Raw genomic sequence first — 26,986 nt, 5'->3', positions numbered from 1 at the left:
CTTACAGTCGAACCCGGATACATTGAATTCGACGGGGATCGAAAAATAGTTCGATATAGCGAAAATTCGATATACAGATATAGGCCAAAAAAGCACTCGCGATCATAAAAAATCGTGGCTTACCGATTGGAACAGCCGCGAATCACATAGCATGTGCACACAATATGAAAGCGCTTTATTTCACGGAAAAAAAATCGCTCATTTTGGGCTGCTTTTTCCTCTGGGAAATGAAGTTGAAAACACTAGTTTCAATCTTCTCGAGACTATCCAGGTGCGAGAGCCCAGTGCCTTCCATTTTGCCGCAGCAGCGCCGAATCAGGCTGAACGCTGACGCCAGTTCAGTGGCTGTGCACGGACACGTTTCTTCGAAAACACAGTTGCCCTCGTCGTCGCTGGAATCGCCGTCTTGAACGCCAGCTATTGTGGCCACAATGTCCTCATCAGCGAGGTCGGCTACTGCTTGAACTTCGCTGTCAGCGTTAATGAAGTCATCAACAGTAATTTCGGATGGGACGGCACCGGGAAAATTGGACAAGTCACAAAACGCGTCCTCCAAGCACTCATCGTCATCTAAAGCTTCCGGACATTCATCTTCGGCGACTTCAAGGCCTGCCTTGCCGAAACAGTTGGCTACTGTGGCCTCCTTCACGTCGCCCCAAGCGCCGGTAATCATCTGGATCGCGCGGAGCAGGTCAATCTTGAGATCGGTTCCCATGCGGAGGTTTACGAGGAGCCGTTGAATAAGTCGCTTCCGATAGCCTACCTTGAATGCCTTTATGATACCCTGGTCGAGGGGCTGCCGTCTCGCTGTGGTGTTCGGCAGGAGAAACTTCAGTTCGATGTACTGCAGCTTGCAAGTCGTTTGATGGGCCGAACAGTTGTCTACCAGAAGGCAAACTCGGTGGCCCGACTTGCCCAACTCAGCGTCCCAAGCCTGCAGCCATTCAACAAAAAGTGTACGTGTCATCCAGGCCTTCCTATTACAGCCGTAGCGGACGGGAAGCTGTTTACAGTTCTTGAAGCAGTGCGGTGGTGACTTGCTCTTCCCGATCATGAATGGCCGTAGCTTGCACGAGCCGTCCATGTTGGCTGCAAGTAAAGCCCCTCTATACACGTTTCCGCCTACCAGGTTAAGTACCGCCAACCTGACCTCCTCCTCCATGTTCCTCTCCCACTCACCCCCTTAGCTTCCGGCGTCAAGCAGAACTTACGTAGCTGCAGCTTCCTGTTCCGAGTGGAAGTGACGCTTTGTTTTTTAGCGTTGTTTACTTTCGCGTCGCTGGAGAGGCTTTAATTGCACGAGCTGCGGTTGAAACTGTGAATGCGATTCCATCCAAGAACCACCGCTTACTGTAACCAGCGATCTGCTCGTGTTCACTGCTTCGCGTCAACCTGCGGCGGGTTGTGACACGAGCGACAACGTACAGTGGAATGTAGTGCGTGGGCGCTTGGAGACCACTGCCGTTTTTCGTGCATTTGGAAAACAGCGATCGCGAACTACTACTTCAGCGGAATACAACAGCTTGTCCCCTTTGCATTCTTCTTATGGTGACTGCCACAGCTCTGCTAAGCACGCGCGGGCGTCTCATCATCATCTAACAGCAGTCAAAGCGGAAATTCCCGCAGCGCAACTCCAGGAAGCGGAAACGCCGGAACCGGAAATTTTTAAACCGGAATTCCGGAACCGGAAATACCAGAACTGGATTTGGTGTGAGAAGAAAAGGCTGTGCACAACAAAGGTTGTCGCTACTTAAGAAAGTGGCGGTGGCGTGTGGATAGAGGGGATTTAGCTGCAAGCAGTACCGACACACGTACTTTGCTCATTTTACTGCCGTGACATGAGGTCCCATGAAGAGCGAGTGTCTTATTCGGCAACATTTGCCAAAAGAGACCAGTTTCGTCTGCATTGAAGATTTCTGCAGGCGAAAACTTTGCAGTGATCTTCGGCCACTCCTCAGAAAGCCACTGCTGCATCTCCTGGCTGCTGACAGCCCCACTTTCGTCTGAAATGGCCTTTCCTACAATGCCGTGGCGGTTTTTAAACCGTTGCAGCCATCCAGTGCCACCGCAAAAGTTCTCTTCGCCAAGAGCCGTAGCAAACCATTTGGCCTTTTCGATTAACATCGGGCCATCCACGGGAATATTTTTCGCTCGGATTTCAAGAAACCACGTATAGAGTGCCTTCTCCACTTTATCAAAAGCAGTAGGGCGCACATGACACGCTGCCGAGCGACTTTCCTCACCTGCTTTAAGCTTGATGTCCTGCTCGTTTTTTAACAACGTACTTAAAGTACACTGCGGAATGCGGAATGCGTCTGCCACGGAGGACTTTTCTCCGTTCTCGACACGCCGGATTACCTCAAACTTTCTTGCAAAGTCCAGATTCTTCCTCTTTTTTCATGTCCGCGGATGCCATAGCTCACCAGATGACCGCAATAATACATGCTACACACGGCACGTTGTAACACAGGTACACACAAGAAAATGCGCGATGCGCAGATGGAGCAGTCCGAGCGAAGCCTGTTCATAGAATAAAAAACCAACGTTCGAGCGGCAGTCAGTGCGGCTGCGAAGGAACGACAAAGGGAAAAGAAAGAAGAGAGCGGGGAAAAAGATCGGCAGAATATGCCATCGAAGGCGCTGTGGGTGCAATTGCCGCTTCGCTATGCTTCGTTTTTTTAGCCCTCTCTGGCAGCGACCGTGCCGACCCCTCACTCTCTTCCTTTCCCCAGGAAGCGTGGCTTGGAAACGTCGCCGCGTCTCAATGCCGCACACTCTCTTCGTTGAGCTCCAATGGCCTTGCGCAATGCACACGCCGGCGGTACAGGAGAAGCGAGAGAGCTCGCGCCGGTGGGGCGCAAGAAAGGGGGAAAGGCTCTGCGTCTCCGTCGCTAGGCGACGGCCGCGCATGTGCAGAGGAGGAGCCTGCTGACTGACTGCAGAAATGTTTTCTCCTGAGGACTGGACACGAATGTCTTTGGGAAAAGCGCACCTTCCAGGGGCGCGGTGCAGCGCGGCGTTCGATATATCGAATGTCCGATGAAAATGGAATTCGGTATACTACGCAATTGTCCTATACTTTTACATAGTATTTTCAAGGGGGTAATCTCTGTGTTCGATATAGCCAATAATTAGAAATATGCGGGTTCGATATGTCCGGGTTCGACTGTATAGGCAGACGGATTATATTACAATATAAACCGTCTGTAAGCCTCGGACAAGTTCACACCAGCTGCCGCAAACGGAGCGTAGCTTGGCGCAGCTGCCTCGCTTATCGGGAGGTTGCGGGAGGCAGCGCGAAGTCGCATAGGAACGTTGTGCAGCAAAGAGATGGCAGCGACTGACTGATGCCACTGGCGCTGCTAGCGAGTCTGCTAGCGATGGCTTTGCGTTTCGGCTTGGGAAGTGCGCACTGTTATCCGCTGATACCGAGCCGGAGCTTCGGTTGCGGCAAACAGTAATTTCATATTGACTCACTGCAAAGTTGTCAATCTGGTAGTGACCAGCTCACTGGCGAAAAACTAATCGGAATGTCCTTGCATTAGTCAGAGGCGTGTCTCGGTGTGGCCGCGTTGCGAAGGAAGTTGCAAGGAGGCCTTCGCCGCCGCGAGCGCTAATCAGTCATGAGATGACGAGAATTGCAGCTTCCGCACTGCTGTTGTGCCAGGTGAAAACAGGATTTCCAAAGCATTCAGTAAATCCAAATTAACAAGGTTTTACTGCACCAGTGCTTTTGGTTCTTTCATTTTGACATATACCTGGCAGGCGCTGGTTTTTGTTTTTTTTCCCCTCCCATAGATGGAGCAGGGCCTAAAACTTGAAGATAGTTTGCTAGTTGTCAGTTGTGTAATAACTCTTAATTTGTCTTTAGAAAACCTTAAATATTCCTATTTAACTGTTTTTTAACATGATTGGTTCCTTTACTCGCCGTGGTGGCATTGGCAGAGTCATGTACAATATAAATATGATTTTTGTCTGTTTTCTTCAAAAGCAGGGACAGTAATTGATCGAAATTATATTGATTTCCTTGTGATTTTTGTTAAATGATTTTCTATAAATGCGATTGTGGGGAGACATTGTTGGAGGACCTGTGCATTATTGTAGTGCATATAGGCATCACAATAGGAACCTATATAACATCTTACTAATGTCTTATTGAATTGTGTTTAATCTACAGAGAACCTGCAATACGTTGTTGAGCCAATATCTGAGGAGAGAGCCACACGCTGTTTGCAACGTATTGAGCTGCTGAGTAAAATAAGGGAAGAGATTCTGCCACATCCTGAACTGGATGAGAGGCTGAAACTGTGTCAGCCTTCTATGGACCTTCCGGACTGGTGGATATGTGGACGGCACGATAAAGATTTGCTCATTGGTGCAGCTAAGTAAGCGCTTTTGATTCCTACTTTAAAGCTTGTTGGTTTTTCTCTGGTTGCCTACAGGCCTTGGAGTTTTGCCACTTTAGCCATTTCTCTCCTCCAAGAGCAATTTCCGTGGTCTTGTTGTTCCTGAACTACATGTCACTGCATTTTTCACAATAGCGGAACATAGAGAAAAGAGATCTCATTGGCAAGAGTGTTTAGCAAGTCAGTGTAGTTGGCGCAGCATAATTATTTTTTCAGTTATGCTTTGAATGAAATGAAGTTGTCTTTAGACAGTGTAGTTTTTTCATTCTGAGCATAACTTCACTAATGCGAACCTGCCAACAACGTTGCTGATTTGCCCTGGACACTTCCAAATTCCGACCAATCCTCCCGATCTTTTGGGCACGGTCATGAATCTCCGACACCACTGTGCCGGGGGTGGAGGGGGGAAGGCTTTGTTGTCTTTGCAGCACAGCCACATTGTTATTGCCATTACACGTTACGTAGCTATCCAAAATCAGATTTAAGTTCGTCATATGTATGTGGGTGGTTTATGCCTAGCTTGGTCTAACTCTGCTTGCTTCAGATTGAAGCATGCTTTGAAGATTGGTGTCGTAGCGTTTTGCGCTTCATAGCTCCGTTGACACCATGGCATTGTCAAAGCCCAAGAAAAAGTACTTTTATGTGTTCTTCATGTCCTATACTTAGAATTTCTCCGTTTTGTGTCATCCAGGAAAAGCGAGCACTTAAGATTTCGCACGACTTGTACATGCGACATAAACCTGTACCACGATGGTAAAGGCTATATAAAACCGCTCATGGCATCAACTAAACACCACAAGTTTGTTCATGCCACTGAGAAGCAGGGCACAACAAACTGTTTCTTCGCCATCAGCAATGAAGACAGTGTTGTGAAACACCACAGTCCTTTTGAAAATAGTCGTCATTTCTGGACACAGTTCCAATAGGCAGGGTTGAAAAATCGTAAATGCTGTGAAATGTGGTTATAACCAATAGATCATTATACCTGGGATCGTTGTAAGCGGGTTTGACTGTAACCGGTATTTTGGCTCGCACGGCTACACTATAACTGGTATCACATATATCTAGTTATATAGGAAAAACGAGAGTAAGGAAAGACCACGTTATATCCGGTCCTGCACTATAATCGGTTACGTTGTAAGTGGTCTGAGCCGTAGTAAGAACGAGTGAACAAAAGTGTCTTGAAGCTATGTGGAGGTTTCTTGACAGCTCCTCAGAGAATTTAGCATGAATATTGGTCACTTATAAACTTTATTTTGGAAGGAGTGTGCTGTATTCTGACGTTAAATTATGATAAAAATGTTATTGTTTTGTATCTTGTTTAGTACCTTTTGTTGTACCCCCGTCTGTGGTTATGTTATTCTCTTGGTAACTCAGGATTTTATTTTTTATATGCAGGTATGGCTTAAGCAGAATGGATTATCATCTGCTAAATGATGGAGAACTCTCTTTCCGGGAAGTTGTTCGTGCGCAGTCTGCATCCAAACCTCCTGTGATGATTGTTGGCCACCATGGGCACCCTTTCCCTGTGGCATCTACTACAGGCAAGTCTCTGTCTCACCTGCTCTGGGCTATATAGAACTTCATCAATTCCAAGCCTTACATTTTTCTTGTCCATGATGACCAAAACGAGTGTCGAAGAGAGGGGGGGGGGGGGATGAGTGACTCAGATCACAGCAGATGCATAGGGCATCATGGAGTCTGAGCACGAAATGTAATGTTATTATAAACATCAAATTGTGCAGGCTGTCATATTTCTTTTGCAATCTTTTGTTTTGACAAAAGAGAGGGGCTTATATTCTAGAAAATTTAGCTTATATGCCCTTTGCTGGAAAATTCCTACGATTAATGCTTATTAATTTGTGTTGGGCGGGAGCATGAGTAGAGTAAGCATGTTGGAAGCAAAGGAACAGGGCTGTGAAAAAGCCTAAACCCTCGCCCTCCATATGATGTACAATAATCGACACATCAACAGACAAATAAATTGCTAACACCACAGATACCAATGGACATGAAAAACAAAAAGAAAGGAAAAAATGAGGAGGTCAATGTTTGATAACTGTAATCCTGTCTCTCTCTCTTGCACCGCCAAGGGTACGAGTGCGATCGTGTGTGCAGGCACTTGAGCGAGCTAAGAATCAGCAGAAAGCAAAACAATAGCCGAATCAAAACAAAAAAAAGCCGATAGTGGTTAAGGACGACAACAGTCCAAGCCATAAATCTCAAACGCTATGCTTTTAGGAATGTCTATTTTACCCATCATTTTCACCATTTATACATCTCTATATATATATATATATATATATTATTTAGTTTCGTTATAATTTCTTCGTTTTGCTTCCTGGGCAAGCCTGCACATGACCCAATCAACACTGTCCACAGTGTGTAGCCAAATTGCCATTGCCATACTTCTCCAATTTTCTTTCTCCATGTGCTGTTGTCTTTATTCACTGTCGTTGCCTGGCTGTCACCGCCCAAGTGTGACGGACAGCTCCATCAAGCGCCATACTTTTCCTGACTGTTGTAAAAAGTTGGACATCATTGCGGATATAAAGTGCGGAATGAAGCAAGTAGATGCTGCCAGGAAATTGGGTTGTCTAGAAAGATAATCGGCGGTATTTGGACCCGACAAGAGAAGCTTTTGAAAGAAGTGCCAACCGCAGCAAGCAGATCGAAACTGCGCAAGTCATCCCATCCTGCCTTAGAAGAAGCACTTCTTTTGTGGATGCAGGATGCACGGAGCAAGAACATAGTGCTCAGCAGACTCTTTGTTCAAGCCAGAGCCAGGCAGCTTGCATTTTGGCTTGGCATTGATTTTGAGGCCAGTCAAGGATGGTTTGACCGCTTCAAGCGTAGGCACGGAATCAGCTACAAAGCTGTTTGTGGCGAAAACAAAGCTGCCGACGAAAATGCCGTAAGGCAGTGGAAAGATTAGACATTGCTGAGAGAAAGAAAGGCTTGCGATATCTTCAACCTGGATGAGTCGGGAATATTTTTCAAAATGCTCTTTGGAAAATCGTTTGCCCTTGCTAATCAAGATTGCAGTGGAGGCAAGTCCAAAGATTGTGTTACAGCTGTGTTCTGTACTAATATGGACGAAACTGAAAAAGAAAAAGTTCTGGTTATTTGCAAGTCCAAAAACCCACACTGCCTAAAGAACCACTGTACAAATGTAGAGTTCACTGCAAACATGGCTGCATGGATGACAGCTTAGATTTTTATCAAATGGCTGACTTCTTTTGATCAGAAGCTGGCATTGAAAATTGGAAAAATTCTCATGTTTTTAAACAGCTGTTCAGTATACACGAAAACCCCGCCATTGAAAGCTGTTGAGCTGAGCTATTTCCCACCTGGCTGCACATCTTTGCTACAGCCTATGGATCAAGGGGTCAATAGCTGTTAAAGGAAAGTACAGAGGATGGCTTGTTAAACGGCTGTTGTTTGATATGCTGGAGAAGCAGGAAACAACAATCAACGGGAGGACAGCAGTTGAAATGCTATCTGGCTCCTGTAACGACATTAAAGGGCCCCTCACCAGCTCCGGCCATTTTGAGCCGACAGGTGCAGAGCATACATTGCGTGGTAACGATCGAGCCTGCAAAGTATTACATCATTATGCGTTGTGGAAACACCTGAAATTTCAAACCGAACACCGTTTTCTTTTCTCCTCGCGGCCGCCATGCTCCAAGCTGAGGATGACGTACACGTGCTTGTGCGCCTATGTACACCTGTTTGCACTGTGGCATCGCTCGTAGTGACACGTGACTTCGAGAATTACTAAAAGCAACATCTGTTAGTTGTGTAATATGTTGCTTGAAAAACGATTTAAGGCTTAGAGAAATAATAAAACACACAAACTGAATGTCTGCAAGTTTTTTCTTTTTTTTTTTAACTACGCACTGCAGCAAGAGAGATGTACTTCCGTTTCATCTGCTTGTTCTCAAGCAGGGGGGAAAAGCAAGGGGGAAAGAAAAAAAGAAAGCGGTGCTTATGCGTTACGTGATCCTCGAGGTCCAGTTTGGGAGAACGCAGGGAAGAAATTTCGCTTGCAAAGGCGAGGCGGCCCAAGTGGAGCGAGCGTATATCTTTGCAGTGAAGTTTGCCTTCTGAAATCATGGGTTTGCGGCACCGAAATATTTCTATCTCGGCTAATAAGGAGCCAATTTGAACAATTTTTGAGGCGGAACGCTCCCTAAAGGACACGTAACAACTTCCAGTGTATAACCAAAATTTGCTATGGGGCCTGGTGAGGGGCCCTTTAGCAAGAGCACTTTGAGAGGGTGCTCCCGTAAAGCGGATTTTAATCTGCAGCAGGAAGGCACAGACGAGGACATTGCTGATGAAGACTTCGATTATGTGAGTGAGGAGCCTGAATTTTGGCCCATCATTCAGAGGAACTTTAATGAGTCAGGCACTTTTCAGGGCTCTGTTGAAGTGGATGACAGTCTTGCTGTTACAGAAGACCTCGGTGATGAGAACATAATCAGGATGGGGAAGGAAAACGAGAAAAGTGAAGACAATGCTACAGGTGTGTCTGAGAATGAAAGTGATTGTGCAGCACCAATGACTTCTGGGGAGGTCATGACAGTACTTGGAGGAGTTGGGACTACAGTCAACGACCGATTTTTCGGACCCTCTAGGGAACGTAAAAACGTCCGAAAATTCAGCCAGTCCGAAAAAATGAATGCATGCAAAAAAACGCAGCCTTTTTATTTTTTTCTCAGATCTAGAGGTAAAGGGCGAAGTAACAGGCTTCCGAAACCCTGCCACAGCATCAGTGAAGTGGTTATAAAAAGAGGCGCTCAAAAACTCTGTATGCAGTCGACTGCCGGTTTATTATGTACATGTGCATCGTCGGGCAGGCGGTGTTATTGCTGCAGTGGCTTGAAGAACTTGTTCATTGTTGTTTCGACGGCGTTCCGGTTGCATGCGATCATATTCGCCTCGATCTGAGCAAGGGTCATGTCAGCACTGTACGCCGATGAAAGAGTCAACAGTGCTCGCGTCAACTCGGCGCCTGTAGGTGGCGCAGGCATTGGCTCCTCATTTTCAACATCGGAGTCTTCTGAATCCCCCACAACGTGACGGACTATTTCCTCGTCAGTCAGTTCTGCGCGGAAGTCGAGCTCGTTGTCAGCGTCAACAAACTGTTCAAAAGTTATTTCCGTGGGTATGGAAACCCCAGCAGAGCGGAGGTCGTTGATCACGTCGTCCGACGGTACTGCTTTCCGCGCTTCGATGCCATCGGCGAGGACGACGAAGACGGAGTGGGCGCCATCGAAGGCAAGCGAAATCCTCAAGTTGCGAACAGTGGAGTTCGCTCACGAGCGTCGAAGCACCTAGGCCTAGCGTCGCAGAGCACACTTGACACAACAGACAACCACACACCACGCTAGCCAAAACGTGGCCTGCGCAAACAAACAAACAAAATGGCGCCGCTCCGGAAACTCCACCGGAGGCAGAAGTGCGGCGATGAACATAGCCAGTGTGGCCAGACCAAATCGGTGTGTGAGGACTAGATTTGGCTAGTTGTGCTTCAAAGCTGTGATATGCTTCGGCTGCAAGTGGATTTCCTTCTCAAGGGCGCTGCGCGAGGAGGCAAAAATTCCTTCCGTCCATCAAAAAGTCTGGAAAATTGGACGGCGGGGGGTTCGAGCGTCCGAAACTTCAGATGTCCTTATACATTGATTCTATGGGGCTTGTGGCGGTGCCGCGAAGACGTCCGAAATATCAGGCATGTCCGAAAATTTGGGCGTCCGAAAATTCAGTCGTTGACTGTAGATACAGCTTTGGACCAGTGACCATGAAGGAACTCTTGACTGGAAGAAGCTGTGCTGAAGAACACTGTCAATGCAGCCATGAAGCAAACCAACCAACAAATGTCAAATAATAAACCTTTTTCAACTGTTTTAGCCTTCTTTTGTGCTTGTTTTAAATGTACGGTACCAATATCAAAATAAGGGCTGGGTAGAAAATGAGAACTTGGCACCCTGCTATAGGAGACCTCTCATATAAGAGACATAAACTGCTGCCCAGTATACGTTTCTTATTAAGGGGTTCAACTGTATTGGTACAAAATTTCATGACGACTCTACTCATGAACAGGAGGTAAAGGGTTAAAGGGACACAAAGGCAAACATTAAGTGAAGTTAAAGTGATAGATTAGTGCTCAAGAATCTAAGGTATCAATATTATTGTGAACAGAGCCTTGATAATCGGGAAATTGAGGTAAGTGCAGAGGGGGACACAATTAGAGACTCGTCTGGGATATTCAAGTGCTTGCCCAATGACGAAAGCACTATCTAGTAAGCATGTGAAAAAAAAGAAAAATGACTTAATCCAGTGTGAACAGTAAAAGGTAATGTTTATACAAAAAGAAAACAGAAGGGAGGAGTTAGTATAATGCACAGCGAATAAGTTCTGCTTCACTCAGGGAATTTCGCAGAGGCACTCGGGGAAAACCTTGAAAACTCGGGGGAATTTGGAAATGTCAACTTGGTAGACACCGTGAATCAGTTTCTTCAGTACCGTTCGGGTCGACTTCACAAAATTTCGGTTTTTGCCCAGATTTTGTGCAATATACGAAGTTATTTGGTATCTTTGGTAATTGAATGTTCTAAATGGTTTTTTTCTCATTTTGTTGATCGATTTCAGAGTTCGTTTTTGTCATTCCTGTGAAATTTGAATTACAATATATTATTGCATGCCTTTTGTGTCTCCTACCCTTATAGCATGAAATGTGATGCTTGTTACTGTGTCAATTATTTTCTTACTGTTTCTCTAACAGCTAACTTTTCTCCACATTTTCCTAGTGGATGTTGCAGTGCCAACCATATTAAAAGCAGCTGCTGACAGCGACCTAGAAGTGTGCCCAGAGATGGTTACTCAAGCTGCTATTCTTCCTCAGGCAGTTGACACTAAGGTCAACAATTCGAGTGCAAATGAGATGCCTGCCTGTGAAACATCGGGGGAAGCTGAAAAGTTGCCTCTTAGCGAGGAGAGTGTATTGCAAGTGGCAAAAACACAGGATGAAGATGCTGTCCAGCCGGAAGCTGTAAATGTCAAGTCTGAAGAAGCCGGCTCACCCAAAGTTTCTTTGCAAGAAGATGAGACATCAGACAAAGAAGAGCATAGCCAGAAGTCTCCGGAACATGAAGAGCATTCTAAGAAAAACAATATTGAAGAGAAACTTGTCCACGCGGTGGAAGGCAATGAAGTAAATAATGAGATGGCACTTGTAGCTGATGAGCCTTCCGAAGTTCGGGCTTTAGAGCAGCCATTTGAGGAAAGCAGTACAAGGGAACAGCCTGTTGAACTAGATGAGCTGCCTTTAGAACAACCAAAGAAAAGTGAAGAAAAGAGTGTGGACGTTGTTCCTGAAAAACAAGATGAACCTGATAAAGGTTAGTCATACACCACTGTAGGCTTTACATATAGACCTTAGGAAAGATGCCTATGCTGAATGTGAGTAGCAAGCTTACCGGCTTTATGCAGCTGTGACAACTGCTTGTAAATTATTGTAGAGTTGTATGAAATATTAGGTTTTAACAAGCCTTAATTTTGTTTGAGTAATTATTCTGGCTTTGTAAATTTTAGAGGTCATTTGAAATTGCAGCATGCATCTAAAAATATATCTGCTTGAATCAAATTTATTTCGGCTACTGTTGAATATTGCCATAGAAAGGTTGAATATCATGTTATTGAATAATTTTTTTTATAAAAGAAAAGGTTTATTTGTAGTAAACTTGGGGCAAAGGCATGTCAGAGGAGCTTTTTTTGTCTCGAAATACTATATGAGGGTAATGGCTGTGTCTTAGTGTAACTTAGCTGAAGAGGGAGAATGACAGGCTGAAATAAGTGGTTCTTGAAAAGTCTTGTATGCGTGAAGAAAGTTCAGGGGAGGTGGGGAGTGCAGAGAGGGACAGGCAGACCAGTGCAGCTGTATTATGTGTGGTTGTAACAATGAAAGCTCGCTGTGATATATTGCTTCAGTGGGCACAGTAATGCAATCCAAGGTGAATAGTTATTATTCAAACAAAAATTAAAAATAGAAGTGGCATGTAAGATTTAAAAATTTATGAAGATACCAACAAAACCCTGATAACATTTTGACTAAATTAGTCTTTATTATAGCTAGGGTGGTCATCCTGCACAGAGTTCAGTTTGCTCTGCTCCTGTCTTTTCCACAACCTTTTGGGTAAGGGAGAAGTATGCAAATGGTTTAGAATGTGGATATATATGTAGATAAACATGGGAAGTTAAGGACATAGAAGTTTACAGTAAGTGTGAAGTGCTGAAGCACTGCATCCTCTCATCACAACTTTTCTTATTGCAGTTAGCCCTGCTGAGAATGAGGCTTAGACCAGTACAGCTTTTAGAAAAATCGCAAAGGCTGAGGCTCCACCCATGCTCGGCTTTTGTTAATGATTTTCTATCTGCACTGTATGTGAATGAACAATTTAGACATTTAATTTATTTGTTCTGATCCTCATTTTCTTTTCACTTGGTGCTGCACATTTTACTTGCAGTTCTTTCTGAGCCTACTGGGGTTGAAACAACAGAAGGAAAGTCGGTGGACATAAATGATGTTGAACCCAAAGATGAGGAACCCCAGAAGACAACTACTGCTGAAGAGAGCCAACAGGAGCAGCCTGCTTCTTCTGACAACTCTATTGTGCAGGGTGCTTCGTCTGTGTCACTAGGGTTCACACCATTTGAGATGTCTGTGCCAGGAGTTGTGCCTCCACCACCTGTAGAAGATGACAATTCAAAGACTGATGTTGAAAAGACTGATACGGAGCAAGACCCTGTTGAAATGGTTCCTAGTGGCACAAAAATGCCTCTCTCTGGATTTCCACCATTCCGTGTTCTTACTCCTCAGTTGACTGAAGAATCTCAGGTATGTGTTACTGAGGTTTGACAGACATTGTTTCTTGACATTTTTGTCCCTTTATACTCTTAATCTGAGGTACAATGATAAGTAGTACATTTTATCATTTGTGATTGTGCCACTTATTTGTTTTTATAGTATAAGGTTTAATCTTAGCGTGCAATTTCTCCCTAATCTAACTATCACGATGCCAGTAAAGTGGCACTTGCTTGCCAGCACCTTCATGGCTGTTCTAACAGTCAGAACTGTGACTTCTAATCCAGAGTTCACAATGAGTTGTTGCCACTGTGGGGCAGGTCAGTGGGGGCAAGCTTTGAATCTTTCCAACTGAAGGTGTTTATTTTCACCCATTTGTAACGGTGGGCCACAAGTAACAATAGGCCACACTTGCAGAGAGTTCCATTCAGCTGGGGCAAATACAGGTGGGACAAAACGAGAAATGGGGGAGCCCACCTCATGAGGCTCTATGCTTTCAACCATGGGGAGGTGAGTTTTCCACGATGGCTGAGCATTGCAGGGAATGCCCGGTGGCAGTCTCCACAACTGAGGCATGTTGCGGCCACTTGAAAGCTCTTCAGAAAAAAAAAAAAAAAAAAAAAAAAAAAAGGAGAGAGAGGGGCAGCAGTGGGGGAACAGTGTGTCTCTCTCTTCTGTGCCTAGCCTACACTTATAAGGAGCGGGAATGAGGGAAAAAGTTGCCTTTGGCAACGTCGTTGCAGTAAGACGCTAAAGGCAGCAGGAGTGACGAGAGTGCCTTCTTTATGTATCCTTTCTTGCAGTGTACAGTGCTAGTGCTAGTGCAATGCTAGGAAAGGGCATTTTGGCTTTCGTCTTGTTCGCTAGTTCTCAACCTTGCTTCTATCTACAAAAGCAATACTCAGCCCGGCTAAACAGATTTTGTGTTTCTCTTTTTGAGTTTCTTTTTGACCTTTTATGCTTGACAACAGCATAGGGTACTGTTTTTGAGCTGTTGATCAAATACTTGTCAAGAATATTTGGCTGAATTAATGCAGAAAGAATGTAGGGTACAAAGTGTATATTGGATCAAGAATTGCATCTCCACAGATCCAAAATTTCGGGGAGTGAGGAGAGCACTTGTCCTCGCAGTCTGCACCTTCAGAGTGCTGGGACGATGTTAGGGGCCTACACGCCATGTTGCGCATACTGTTTTGACAGAGTCTTAAAAATGTAGGTTTTTATTGCATCCTTTACCGAGCAGCAAAGATCAGCAGGATACGTGCCTTGCTTGAGCACCTTAGCAAATACTCTTCTGATCAGCATATATTGCGTTGTAATGCAGGAAGCAAATTCACAGCAGGATGACGTTTTAAGTCAAGAGAGTTTCAACTTGGATGGAGAAGGTGGAACAGAGCCACCAGTTGTACACTTCATGGCTCACTCCACTCGCAATCCTGTTCGGTGGCCAAAGGTAATATGCCAGATGATATACAATTTTGCGTGGTTATGAGTTGTAAATCTGTTGGTTTTGCCTGCACCATTGTGAACAAGTTCATGGCAGGGCATGAAAAAGAAAGAAATAGTATACCTTGAATTCAGCTAGCATGCGCAACACAACACTGGAAACAAACACTGATGTGTAGTTGCACTGCAGACCTTATGCTTGTGTGCCTAATGTACATAATTAGGTGGGTCATTAGGTAGGTTAGATGGTTTGCAGCACAATGACTGGTTCCAAACTGCAAGTATGGTCAGCTTGTGAGGTGTTTCGTCCTAAAAACAACAGAAAACAATGTCCCGTGGATGCTGGAAGCAAAAACTAACAGAGCAATTTGTAAAAGGGTGGAATGGCATGGTCGGTTCTCACAATGACAAAAGTAACCATACTTATGCTACGATGATCAGACAGCACATTCTAAAAGCAACATCCACTGTAGAATGTCAGTACATGTATCTTGGACTGAGGTTGTGTCTTTGTTCGTAAAGATGTGGGCAATTTTCTCTTTCTTTTCTTAGTTTTACATAGCACACACACACAAATATATGTGGATGCACAAATGCCCACACATACAGAAGCACACAATACAAACGTGTATGTGCACACTCGGTGCTGTCAGATTGACAGAGGCATGTCTAATCAAAAGCAGCATTGGTTTGATCAGTACGAACAGCTCAATTGTGGATGGCAAATAAACAATATATTGGTGTACATGTGTGTAACAATGCATGTAAAGAACACACCCAGCTTTGCGTTTATTCGGCAGACATGTGAAAGTGGGGTTTCAATGGCATGGGAGATGCTACTCAAAAATATTTTTAAATTAATATTTGTACTGGAGGTTTGAAAATTGAGTCAATTAGAGTGTTGTTCAAGCAGATTTTGAATGTGTCATTAGTTTTTGTCTAGCTGCTACATTCCTTAATTTATAGCCTACTCAACAGCAAAATATGGTGAGCTTTGCAGACATTTTCTTGTGTATAAAATTTTCAGAAAAAATATCATTGTGCTGTAGCTTATTTAGCTTTTCATAGACTGCGAAATGCTGATACATATGCATATATCCAAACAGCATGTACAATTAGTGGAACTGTGCAAAAAAAATAAAAAAAAAGAATAGGACACATGACAAATTTTTTTTCACAATCCTATGAAATATAGCCTTGTGCTATTGCAACTAATACTGAGAGATATTGCAATTCTAAGTAGATATCAGCATTATACATATCTTATACAGATGTATGCCAAATTTTGTTAGTATGGGACAATTGTAACTGCACAAGGTTATTCTCATGAGAATATGAAAAAAAAAAATTAGTTGAAGTGCACTGATCTTTTTTTTGCATAGTTACACTAATTGTGCGTGTTGTTTGGTTAGATATCGGCACTTTGCAGTCTACAAAGAGCTAAATAAGCAACAGTATGATGCTTTTTGTGAAAATTTAATACACAAGAGAGTGCCCACAAAGATAACTATATTTTGCCGTTGTGTTGGAGATAACTCAAATGTAACAGCTAGAGAAAAACCAATGACATATTCGAAGTCTGCTTGAAGAACTCTATAATTGGCTCAATTTTCGAACCTATAGCGCGCATAATAATAAAAAAAATTTCTTAGTAGTATTACCCCTTATGGCTGTGTTCTGTGTCATCTGCTGCACTGTTGCTTCGCACTTTCATATTGGCACCACCAATAGGGAGTGTGCAGGAAAATTGTGAACTAGCCCTAAGCTTTCCTGCATCTTTCAAAATGAATGGCAGGGTGCAGCGCCTCGTGAACTGGTTCAGGTGGTGCAGGTGAATTGAATGGACCTTCCGTTGTATGGCTTAGGCATGAGAGAGTTTTAGATTAGGGGACGCAAGCGGCTTGCCTACGCAAACCGCTTGCGTCTCCTAATCTAAAACTCTATTATCACAGCTCACCTGTATTCTGTAGGTTGAAGGCAAGTCATATACTAATGCATTGGAAATTATCATTTCAACTAAAGCTCACTAGAACTTTTTCACATGAATGAGAAAATGTTGAACTGTAAATTAGGTCATTGAGCAGCTTGATGGTATTTATGTTGCTGTCAATAAATGTACCTCATTTCTGAGCATCTGCTCCAATTTTCTAATGTACTTTTACTCTCCCAATATTTAACTAGGTTTGGTAGCTTCAATACAGCATTAGTTAGGTGGTCATTGGCATGTGTGAAATTGGGTACGTAAGCACTTTGCTATGGGTAGTTCGAGCAGTTATTCGGGTGATAAAGCATGCTGATTGCAGTGAACTGGCAATATGCTGCCCTCCAACATCACGTTTTTGCATGAAAAATGCATAACCTTCCTATTAGCCTTAAAGAAGAATGAAATGTCAAGCACTCAGCCTAGAGCTGTGCCATAGCCTCCTATATTTTTTCATGCCTGCGCAATGGTGCAGTGGAGACTGTCCATTGCCGTCTCCCTTCCTCCTCGGTTTACACCTCGGTTCTCTGCGTGAGGTACTCGCACCCCATACTTGCCACATCACATACCAAGCATAGCTACACGTCGAGGCACATCGAAACACCCACCCATACTGGACCCTCAAGGAAGAATTGTGCGGTTTCCGTTGGGTTGGCAGCAGGTTTATTGACTTTTTTTTACTTGAAATATCAAGGCTACATGACAGAATTTTCTATCCGCAAACTGGGCGCTGAATGCAATGCCGTGCTACGCGACTGTATGTAGTCGACACTTCAGTTCCTCTGACTTCAAGAAAGGTTGTAAAATTCGCAGACTTGAGAAAGATACTGTGCTCAGTATTTTTGAAGAATATCTGGCGTACTTGCAGCCTCCTTAAAAAAACACAGTGAAAAAGTGCGAGGCTGCTACGTTAGTCAACCCACCACTGCTGAAGCGAAGAGCAGTCATTAATGACATCCAAATGGAGTTGTGTTTGCATCCGCTCGACGACTTGCTGATTGTGGACGTTGCCTTTGAAGATTTGTGACCCGTCGATTGCACTGCTACCAAACTGTTAGCCACCCGAAAAGGAACGGTGCTAGCGAGTGCTGCATCACTGTGACTGTGCAGGTTGACAGAGCAGTGCAGGTGTCCTCACAATCCTCGGATTTGGCAGTGTACTAATGAAAGTGGAGACGCAAAGAATGACACCTAAGCGTGTACATTGAGCAGCTAAAGGAAGGGTGCTTTGTTCCTGCATTCCTCCAAGTTGTCAAGAACCCGAAGGAGGAAGACCTGGCTGCGTCAGTTATAGTAGAACAAGTTCAGAATTTCGGGAAGAAACCAACATGCTCTGATGTGACAGTGCGCCATGAAGTGGTTTTGTGTAACCTCTCAACTTGTGCATAAAAGTATATAAGGAGGGCAGGCATTCTCCGGTTTCCCAGTCGAAGCACTCTGAAGCGTTTTATGGGCTCATCAAGTGAAGTTGGTGTGAATGATCTCGTGAAGCAAAGGCTGTCAATCGTGCAAGCCAACCGTGAACCAGGGCAGCTTGTTGATTGTAGACGAAATGCGCGTGAAACAACAGCTACTTTAACATAAGCAAAAGATGCCTTCATCTGCGAAGTAGACTTCGGGTGCTAGTAGTAGTAGTAGTAGTAGCATAGGTGCCGAAACTATGTTTACCTTGTCGCACTAGTTGAAGGTCCGGGCTGTGTAGAGAAATCATCAGTGTCCGAGTCGAAGCCAGATTTGATATCTTCTATAGACTTGTCACCACTGCCTGTATAGACAATATCAGTGCTAGAAGCAGCAGTGCACTTTGAACAGGTGTCAATTTCTGCAAAGAAGATGCATCTTTGGCACCATAGTAATAAAATGCGAAGCTACCTCTCTTGCAGCTTCTTTTTTTTATCTCACAGAAGCGGTTGCACTGCAAAGCCGATTAAAAAAAGAAAAAAAAAATGCTCTTTAGTCATCGAGATTTAGTCACCAGGACATCAAGATAACTTGCTGCAGCTGTTGCTACAAAGTTTTTTCACCCAGTATTTACAAATTTTACAGACAAACATGACATGGCTAAAGTGTTTGAAATAAAACCGCTGTCATGAAAGACCCTCAAACTGTGAGCTTGATCTCACAGTTTGGTGCCTTTGAGTAAAGGGCTGACTTTCCACAACTTGTTTTGTTGCTTACTTCCGATGAACATCGTCTACAAACATAATCTCAACCTGTGAGTTTATTTTATAGTTCCAAGTCTAATGCGAACGCCAAACGTGATTCCACAAGTGCGTGTGCAAGCAGCGTCGTCGTGTTGTCTGCTCTGGGACTGGGTATGAGTAGGCAGCGCGATTGGGTGTCAAGCGCATGAACTAGGTGGTACAAACGGAGCTTTGTTCCATTCGCCAGTGGGCAGGCATGAAAAAATATAGGAGGCTGTGCATGGGTGACATTTTTTAGCCTGGACCCAGCCCGGGCCCATTGCTTGAATCAGAAGTCCAATCAAGCCCGACCCTAAAGAATGGGCCCTATTGGCTTGGCTTTCTGCTTGAGGCCCATGTCCGGCCTGACTCGCCCTGACACTGTCAGAACTTCGTTGCGGTGACAAAACATCTCTTCTTTTCTTTTGCCCCCACCCCCTCCAGATTAAATGACATTTTATTTACCTGGTTGAAATTAAAATCTAAACATACAAAGCCTACCATATTCGTTTTGGGCTCTAGTCAGGCTCTGTATGTGGTCTGGCTTACCCAACAAAAGAATGCAGTGGGCCGAATCTGGCACTAGTTCAAGCAAAGACGTCGAGCTGCTTCAGCCTGGCATACGAGCCGAGGGGGGGGGGGGGGGGGTGAAATTTGCAAAATAGAAGTTTGGCTCTCAGTTTATTATGTAGTAGTAACCAACTTATTACTGCAAAATGAATTAAAATATTGTTTTAAATGATTACTTGATCAGTTTAAACTATTCAATGTTTCTCTTTAGTGTCACTTTACCAGATGTCTTAGAATAGAACAGCTCTCACTTTTTACTTCAGAGCACTCCCCATTATTGCATCCTTCATAGCCCAGAGTACAACTTTCAGATGGTAAGCCCCATCGATTATATTGTAGAATATATAAAAAGCGAAATTGTAGCTTCATACTATCTCATGTGGGTGAAATATGTGCTTTTCATGAATCTTTTCCTCTACCTTGTGGATTTTGAAGGAACTGACTTGCCGTTCTGTAATATATTACCTAAGGTCTAGGGCTGGCTTTCTTCCATTGCTTGCATATTTGTTGGTGGGTCCTGGCATAGCAGATAAAAAACCTTTTGTTCAAGCACAGCTTCTATATAGTGTATGTTGCATATTTGGACTAGAGGTTGAACAATATACAAATGAAACACAATGTTTGTTAATTGATGGCTGCTTGGCAGATGTGATTTTGCACAGATGTCAAAGGAGGAGTTTTGCATTTGCTGCTGGAAATGAAATTTTGTCAGCTAGCTGAAGTTCCTAAAGTCAGCAATTATAAAAATGCAAATTCACAGAGATGTTGATTCATTGATATCTGAATGTTGGAAGCTAAATTTGCATTGAAATCTGTAGGGAATAAATGTATGTTGCTTTATGAACAGGATGATGGTATGTTGCATTACTGTTCCAGGACAAAGTACTTCAGATTCGGTTGGAATACATTGTACATGCTGTGGAGAAAAAGGAGTGGCCAGTACCTCGCCAAGGTTTCACCTTGTTGCCAGCTACTCCAACAGAGTCTCCTTCATCACCTGTGGCCTCATCAGTGGCATCTGGCTCTGAGCAAAACCTGCATGCCACTCCTGAGCACATATCCACTCCTGTGATCATACGAGAGCAGCACCCTCCACCACCTCCACCACCACCACCGCCACCACCACCACCCCCACCCCCTCCTCCACCTCCTCCACCTCCACCAGTTATCCTTCCTGACATGACAGCAAGACTTTCCCCAGCACTTGTGACACCGTGTGTGGCAGCCACTGCAGCCGGCATTTCAGTGTCAACCGCTGTCAGCTCGTCGGTGGATATGCCTCCAGTTGTGTCTGTGCCTGCTGGTCACCATAGTCCTATCCCACCATTACCGGTATGTAGCAGATGCCAATGTTCTTTATACTTTCAATTTTTTTGTGCCAAGCCAGTCATGTTTATTTCTGTCTTTTCATTCTAGAACGATGACTTGCTCATAGGCACAAGGCGGAGAAGAAGGAGACGAAGGTTCGAAATAGAGGCAGAGAGAGGTCAGTATTCGTCAAAGCATGAGATTGTGAGAGGCTTATTATTGCCTCTCTTTATAGGTGAATTATGTTTCATAAAAAATTAAAGCATTAATTATTATGAATTGTTATGCAGCCAAGCTACGAGCACTTCTGTCCCATAACTTGCAACAGCAGCAACTGAAGCAACTCCAGCAGTTTCTGGCACCCCCTCCACCACCCAGCACCAGCAGCCTGTCCAGCACACTAGCCACAGCCACATCCAGCATGAGCACAGTGGCCCCAAGCATACCAGCCAGTGTGGTGGCCACTGCAGCCGCTGCCGTTGTTACTGCATCCACAGTAACAACCCCTCAGCCGGCGCACCGTGAAGAGGCAAGCAAGGCTCCCCCACCACCACCTGCTCACCAGGGTTCATCGTCGGTGCGGGGAGGAGGACCACCGGCCAGTGCGCTGGGCATGCTGGATCTGCGGGTCAAAGCAGCACCTACGCCGCCACCTGCCAAGGCCAGCACACCAGCCCCACCTTCCGAGGAGCCACCCATGGACTTGAGTTCAGGGGGCTCAGTGCCTGCCACAACGTCAAATTTATGTGCAGCAGCTACCATGGTGCCGTCAGTGCGATCGGCGCTGCTCAATGGTGCTGTGGCAGCCAGTCGGGGGCGAGGAGGCGGGCGGGGGCGGCGTTCTGGTGGCAGTCGCATCGATGCCTTGGCCCTCAACCTGCAAGCGCGCAAACAGCAGCAGCTGCGTGAGGAGCATAAGCAGCCAGGCTCGAGTGCAGATGAGAGGGAAGATTCAGATGCCTCATCCACCACCTCAGCTCCAGCCGTGCCCCCACCGGCACCAATGGCGCTCCCTATGTCAGGTGGAAAGCTGCATGTAGATGAAAAGGAGTTGGAGCGGCTGCTGGCAAGAAAGGTGCGTGTGCATGTGGATTTCCCTCAGCTTAGTCAAGTGTAATGCCTGTGTGTCACGTGGCTTGATATCAGCTGCATCACTATTCCGTGGTTGTCGCCTTGCTGGCCGACTCCATGCTTCTCCCCAGCCATGTAGCATTCGCTAGCACGTGAGGAAAACTGGTCGTAATTTGCAGCCCGTATTGTACAGAAATTGGCAACAGTTGTTTGCATGTTGTAATAGAAAGGAAATTGGGCCATTCTGAGGTGATACTGGTGTTAGTTTACTGATGCCCCGAAGTTATTAGTAGATTTATAATTGCCTTAAGTGTGCTACTACATGCAACCCTTATTCTTGGCCAGATGTTATTTTTCTGGATGTATATATTTCAGGGCTTCAGTGTAAAAATTTATGCCCCACAAAACAAGCGAGATGCGTGGGAAAAAACAAAGAAAGAAATGAAAACTCTATAATATACCGCATTTACTCGCATAATTATCACTCACGTAATGATCGCACGCCTGAATTTTGTCGTCAAAATTAGATTTTTTTTATTTCCTTTGTAATGATCGCACCCCGAACTTGCCACAGTGATATGTCGTGTTCCAAGTCTACCTAGTAATGATTGCGCTTACCATCTGTCGAATGTTACGCGAACGACTCAAGACAAACCAAGCGGTCTGCACGCACCAAACATTCTTAAGCAGATGCCCCATTTCATTCCTTTAATCATTTTCCACACTTCCATGACAAAAAAAAGCTGCAACCAAACTTGCCTTTATTATGTGTAGGCTTTATAATGGTTGTGGTCAACAACAACAACAAAAAAGGCACCTTTCGATTCTTCTCGTTTGCACTTGTGAACACGTAACAAATCGCTAGCGGCAACGATAGTAGCCATGTTTATACTGATACGTTAAAAGTGTACCCTATTCATACGCCGACGCTTATAACACAGCCCACCCTTAGCGGAAACTTGCTGTATTAGGATAGTAGTGAAGACGAATGCCGCAGTTTCCGCAGTGGGCCCACCATGTCTTTCTGTGTCACTGGCAGCTAAGCGCGCTCATCTGTTTCTGTCCCCTCAAAGTGGACATGGCTACGTTATTGCCACAAACTTACCGATATTAAAGATATTTTTCATTACTGATACGGAATAAACTGTTTCAATGCATGTAATGTACTCACGAGAAGAAAAAAAATCGCGTTCAGTGTGTTCGGCTTGCTGCGCCGGCCGCCATTTTTTTTTTGGTGTCTCGCACTACATACAGCGGCAGCCGCTTATTTGTTTACCTGTTGCCATCCCGCAGCAAACACGGGATGAACAAAAAAAAAATTCTTTTTGCGGGAAATTTAACCCGCGTAATGATCGCACCCCTGAATTTGCGTCAATTTTTTTGACAAAAGAGAGCGATCATTATGCAAGTAAATATGGTAGTTACATAACCTTTCAATACGGAACATAGACTAATATGACAATACTAAAAATGTAAAAGCCCTAGTGGTCTAAAGCAAGGGTACAACTCTGTACACAAGGTATACATTTATTTTAAAAAAAATTTTAATTATATGGGGTTTTATGTTCCAAAACAACAATCTGAATATGAGGCATGCTGTAATGGTCGACTTGCTATTAATTTTGACCATCCGGGGTTCTTTAACGTGCACCTAAATCTAAGTACTCGGGTATTTTTGCATTTCGCCCCGAAACTATTGATCAGCATCTTCGCAAGCTGTTTGTTTCTTGGCATTCTCTTCCTTTGCAGTGTGATGGAGGTTATTCTGTTGCTTGCACAAGTTATTCAACAGGATATTTGTTGGAGTTAACAGTTAGGCACACAGTAAATGTTGCACGTGGCCATTTGCACACATTGTCAACTCTAAGAACATCGAGCACATTTCACGTTCTTGGGTATGTGTAAAATGTTCACTCCATGCAGGGCAAGTGAAAATGGTCTGCACACACCTGTGCAGATTTGGAAAGTGCGGCTGAGTGCCACGATAACTTAAAAAAAAAAAGATGTCTGCCTGCTGTTCACACGTGATACATTCAAAACAAACACGTGGCGCTGGGAGTTTTACTTTCAAGTTATGAAAGCAAAGCTCACATGAACTTGCATGAACGCTCACAAATGTCATTTGCACATACAGTACTAAACTATTGCAGCTTTCATGTCTGCACTTAGCCATTTTGGAATGGAATCATCTCCCAAGTGATATAGCCGAAATAACTGACCATATTATATTCAAAGAAACACTTAATGAAACATTCAGAAATTAGAAACGTTAACATTTCTTCTTACATTTCTTCAGATGTCAGAGGATGTAATATTATTGTTTGTATAATGTAAGAATTATTGGCTTATGATGTTGTCGAATGAAAAGATGTAAAGGCTGCATAGCGTGTACAACTTCATATAAGGATATTCGACTTACATGCATGTTGCCTTATACTTTTGTATATCAATTGTTATTCTCTCCCCCCCTCCCCCATATGTAATGCCCAAGCTGGGCCTTTAGGGTAAAATAAATAAATGAAAAAAAAAACAACAACTGAATAATAAATGGAAAGAACTGTTACAAGCTGTAACCTTCATGTATGCAGTGTCTGCATTCACTTGTACCACATGATTCCTTCTTTCGGAAAAGAAAATACCTGCACCTTTTTCCCTCCATCATCGTTGCCGGAACATCTTGCCACTCAACATTTGTTTGACGTTTCTACGCTGTGCTCATTGGCTACACATTAAAAAAAATGCCATGAACACAGACACACACATCTTCAACAATGACGTTTGCAACAGAGATACACTGCTATGCACCTACAGAAGGGCTATTACTGCAGAACAGTTAGCGAATATGAGGAAGCAGGATTAGCAGTGTCTGGTGGTGGCGTTTCTCTCATCCAGTGGGCCGTGACGTCAAATTCGTTGTCGGTGGGCCGTAACACCAGCCCATTAGTGTTTTGTATTCTTAATGACTAAATTTAGTTAAAGAAGGGTAATCACTACAGCACAAAGTATTGCAATTTTGGTACTTCATTAATTGTCCTGCTTCAACTGCACTCATTTGCATACACATTCTACATGGCATCATCATGTGGAATGTTGTCAAGGGTACTGTCAAATTCTCTGGTGTTCATTTTAAGAAAATTTTGGGAGATAGTTTTTGGTGCTTAGTTCCTCAAAAATTTGTGTACTGTTAACCATGTATTTTAACTGTGTGTTTTTCTGAACAACTGCTTTTTAAAGGGGTACTGACACTGAATTTTAGTTTCTCATATTTTTGCAAACTGGTATGAGTATCTGTGGGCTCGGTAATCATGGTATGGAGCCTTGATCGTTGCTATGAAATGTAATTTTTGTGATCAGTCCTGGCTTTTTATGTAAGCTCTTCGCCTACTGTGACTGATTAATACGTTTTCACATCAAGGCAACCTGAGCAGTTTAGTACAGTCGAAACTCGTTATAGCAAACATGGATGTAATGAATGATCAGGTATAACAAAGTAAAGGCTAAATTTCATTGGCCATGAATATTTGCTTGACATTTTTACAACGATAATACATACTTTGAGCCACATGCAAACACAGTCGTTGTAAGAATCCATGATTAGGCGTTAACTGTCGATATGTTTGTAGCTGTAACGGTATTGGTGATTGAAAGTGAGATCACTCGCCCGGGCTGAACTAGTGACTGTAGCAGCAGAGTTTGGCACCGTCTGCAGCCCTCTTCATATCCACAAAATCAGACAGCAGCTGTAGTCGGCAAAAGCAACTTCCAATGGCATATTCATGATAGGCTCATGTCATTGCAGCAATCACACAGTTGCGTATCAGTGATGGTTTGAAATGCCTGTATGGAACTTATTGCACTTGTGCCATGTATTGGCCCAGCAAGCCACCAACGGCCTATCAAAATTCACTGGATACCCTTTGCTGGCCTGTCGGAGATACCACGCTTGCGTTACTTTGTCATAGACAGGGTTGCAGATTTTTTTCCCCTCTGATATGAGCATCTATCAGGTGTAACAAAGGTATATTGTGTCGAATGCTATTTTGTTATAATGAGGCTCAGCTGTGTGTGCTGGCTACATGCGTTCAGACATGCCTTCGCGCTATAAATTACTGTCTTCTAGTATAGAGAAACTTCACCTACTGTGGCCACTGGGCCTCACATACATAGGAAAATGGCTGAAACTGTGTGCCGTCCCATCCCTTGACTTGAGGTTTAGGGTCTGGTGTCCCAGCGAGGTAATCAATAGTCATTAAGCATCAACATATTTCCTATAAATATATCACTCATGAAGCAGCCAATGCTGCTTAAGAGGCAGTTTTTTTAACTGCTGCCATTCTGACGGCATGTGACAAGGAAGTAATGAAGAGCACAGAAGTGTGAATGAGGAGAAATAAGTGAGCAGACTAACAGGGAACGATCACAAAAGCATTTTGATCTCGTCATGCTTTGTACAAGCACTAGAATCAGTGGTGTCAGTTGTCACAGAGCAGTATGGAGCAGTAAAACATGTCATATTGTTGACATTTATGTTGCGACCTGCTGCACTTTGACATTGGCTGCCACCGTTTTGAAATCGGGGAAAAGATTCTTGCCAACTTTTTTTCGCTTATGCTTGCTCGGGGACAACCGCTAACACAGAGGAGTAGTACAATACAAACATCTGGTTTGAAGTTTTGTTTCACTACTTTGTCAACGTTCATTGTCCCTTGTCATGTGTGCTGGTATTATTAACATTTGGAAAAATATTCATTAAATTGTTTCACATGAAAATTAATGAAAGATATTTCTGTACAAATAATTTTTATAAACTGGTTTAACATAAGAGGTTGTTAAGCAAGGTTTAACACAAGAACAAATAAATTTTAGAAAGCACGTGTGTTCTTTCTAAAATTTATTTGTGCTTCAAAAGCTTATCTAAGCAACTATCTAGCTAACAACTCGTCCTGATAGCTTTTTTGTGTGTGTGTGTACATGTGCACACATTTGTCTCTTGTTCTGCTTTTAACCTTGCTGTTTAAGCTTGCAAAAATAGTCTCCAGCAGGTATTGTTGCCAGAAGTGATCTGTATGACAAACATTCTGTTTGCAGCTGGTTGCACCATTTCTTATTTTTCTCTGATAATGGCTGCTTTCTTTAACTTGTTTCTGTGGGGCTT

General features: G+C 43.9%; 1 protein-coding gene across 7 annotated transcripts in view; it reads left to right on the top strand.

Moving 5' to 3' along the window:
• The window catches only part of kis (chromodomain helicase DNA binding protein kismet), a 192,244-nt gene that overhangs the window by 121,936 nt on the left and 43,322 nt on the right, over positions 1–26,986 (top strand). For 6 of the 7 annotated variants that reach the window (XM_050191669.3, XM_050191666.3, XM_050191667.3 and 3 more), the window contains 9 exons: positions 4,178–4,385; positions 5,805–5,950; positions 11,219–11,809; positions 12,935–13,305; positions 14,597–14,725; positions 19,716–19,766; positions 20,329–20,784; positions 20,869–20,938; positions 21,051–21,835. In XM_050191669.3, coding sequence (XP_050047626.1) covers positions 4,178–4,385; positions 5,805–5,950; positions 11,219–11,809; positions 12,935–13,305; positions 14,597–14,725; positions 19,716–19,766; positions 20,329–20,784; positions 20,869–20,938; positions 21,051–21,835 — 2,807 coding nt within the window. The remainder of the gene's footprint in view (positions 1–4,177; positions 4,386–5,804; positions 5,951–11,218; positions 11,810–12,934; positions 13,306–14,596; positions 14,726–19,715; positions 19,767–20,328; positions 20,785–20,868; positions 20,939–21,050; positions 21,836–26,986) is intronic. The other variant, XM_050191668.3, reaches the window with a different exon arrangement.

The sequence above is a fragment of the Dermacentor andersoni genome, chromosome 1 (genome assembly GCF_023375885.2).
Source record: "Dermacentor andersoni chromosome 1, qqDerAnde1_hic_scaffold, whole genome shotgun sequence".
NCBI lineage: Eukaryota > Metazoa > Arthropoda > Arachnida > Ixodida > Ixodidae > Dermacentor > Dermacentor andersoni.
Note: the sequence above shows the minus strand (reverse complement) of the source record. Positions and strands in the feature narration are given on the sequence as shown.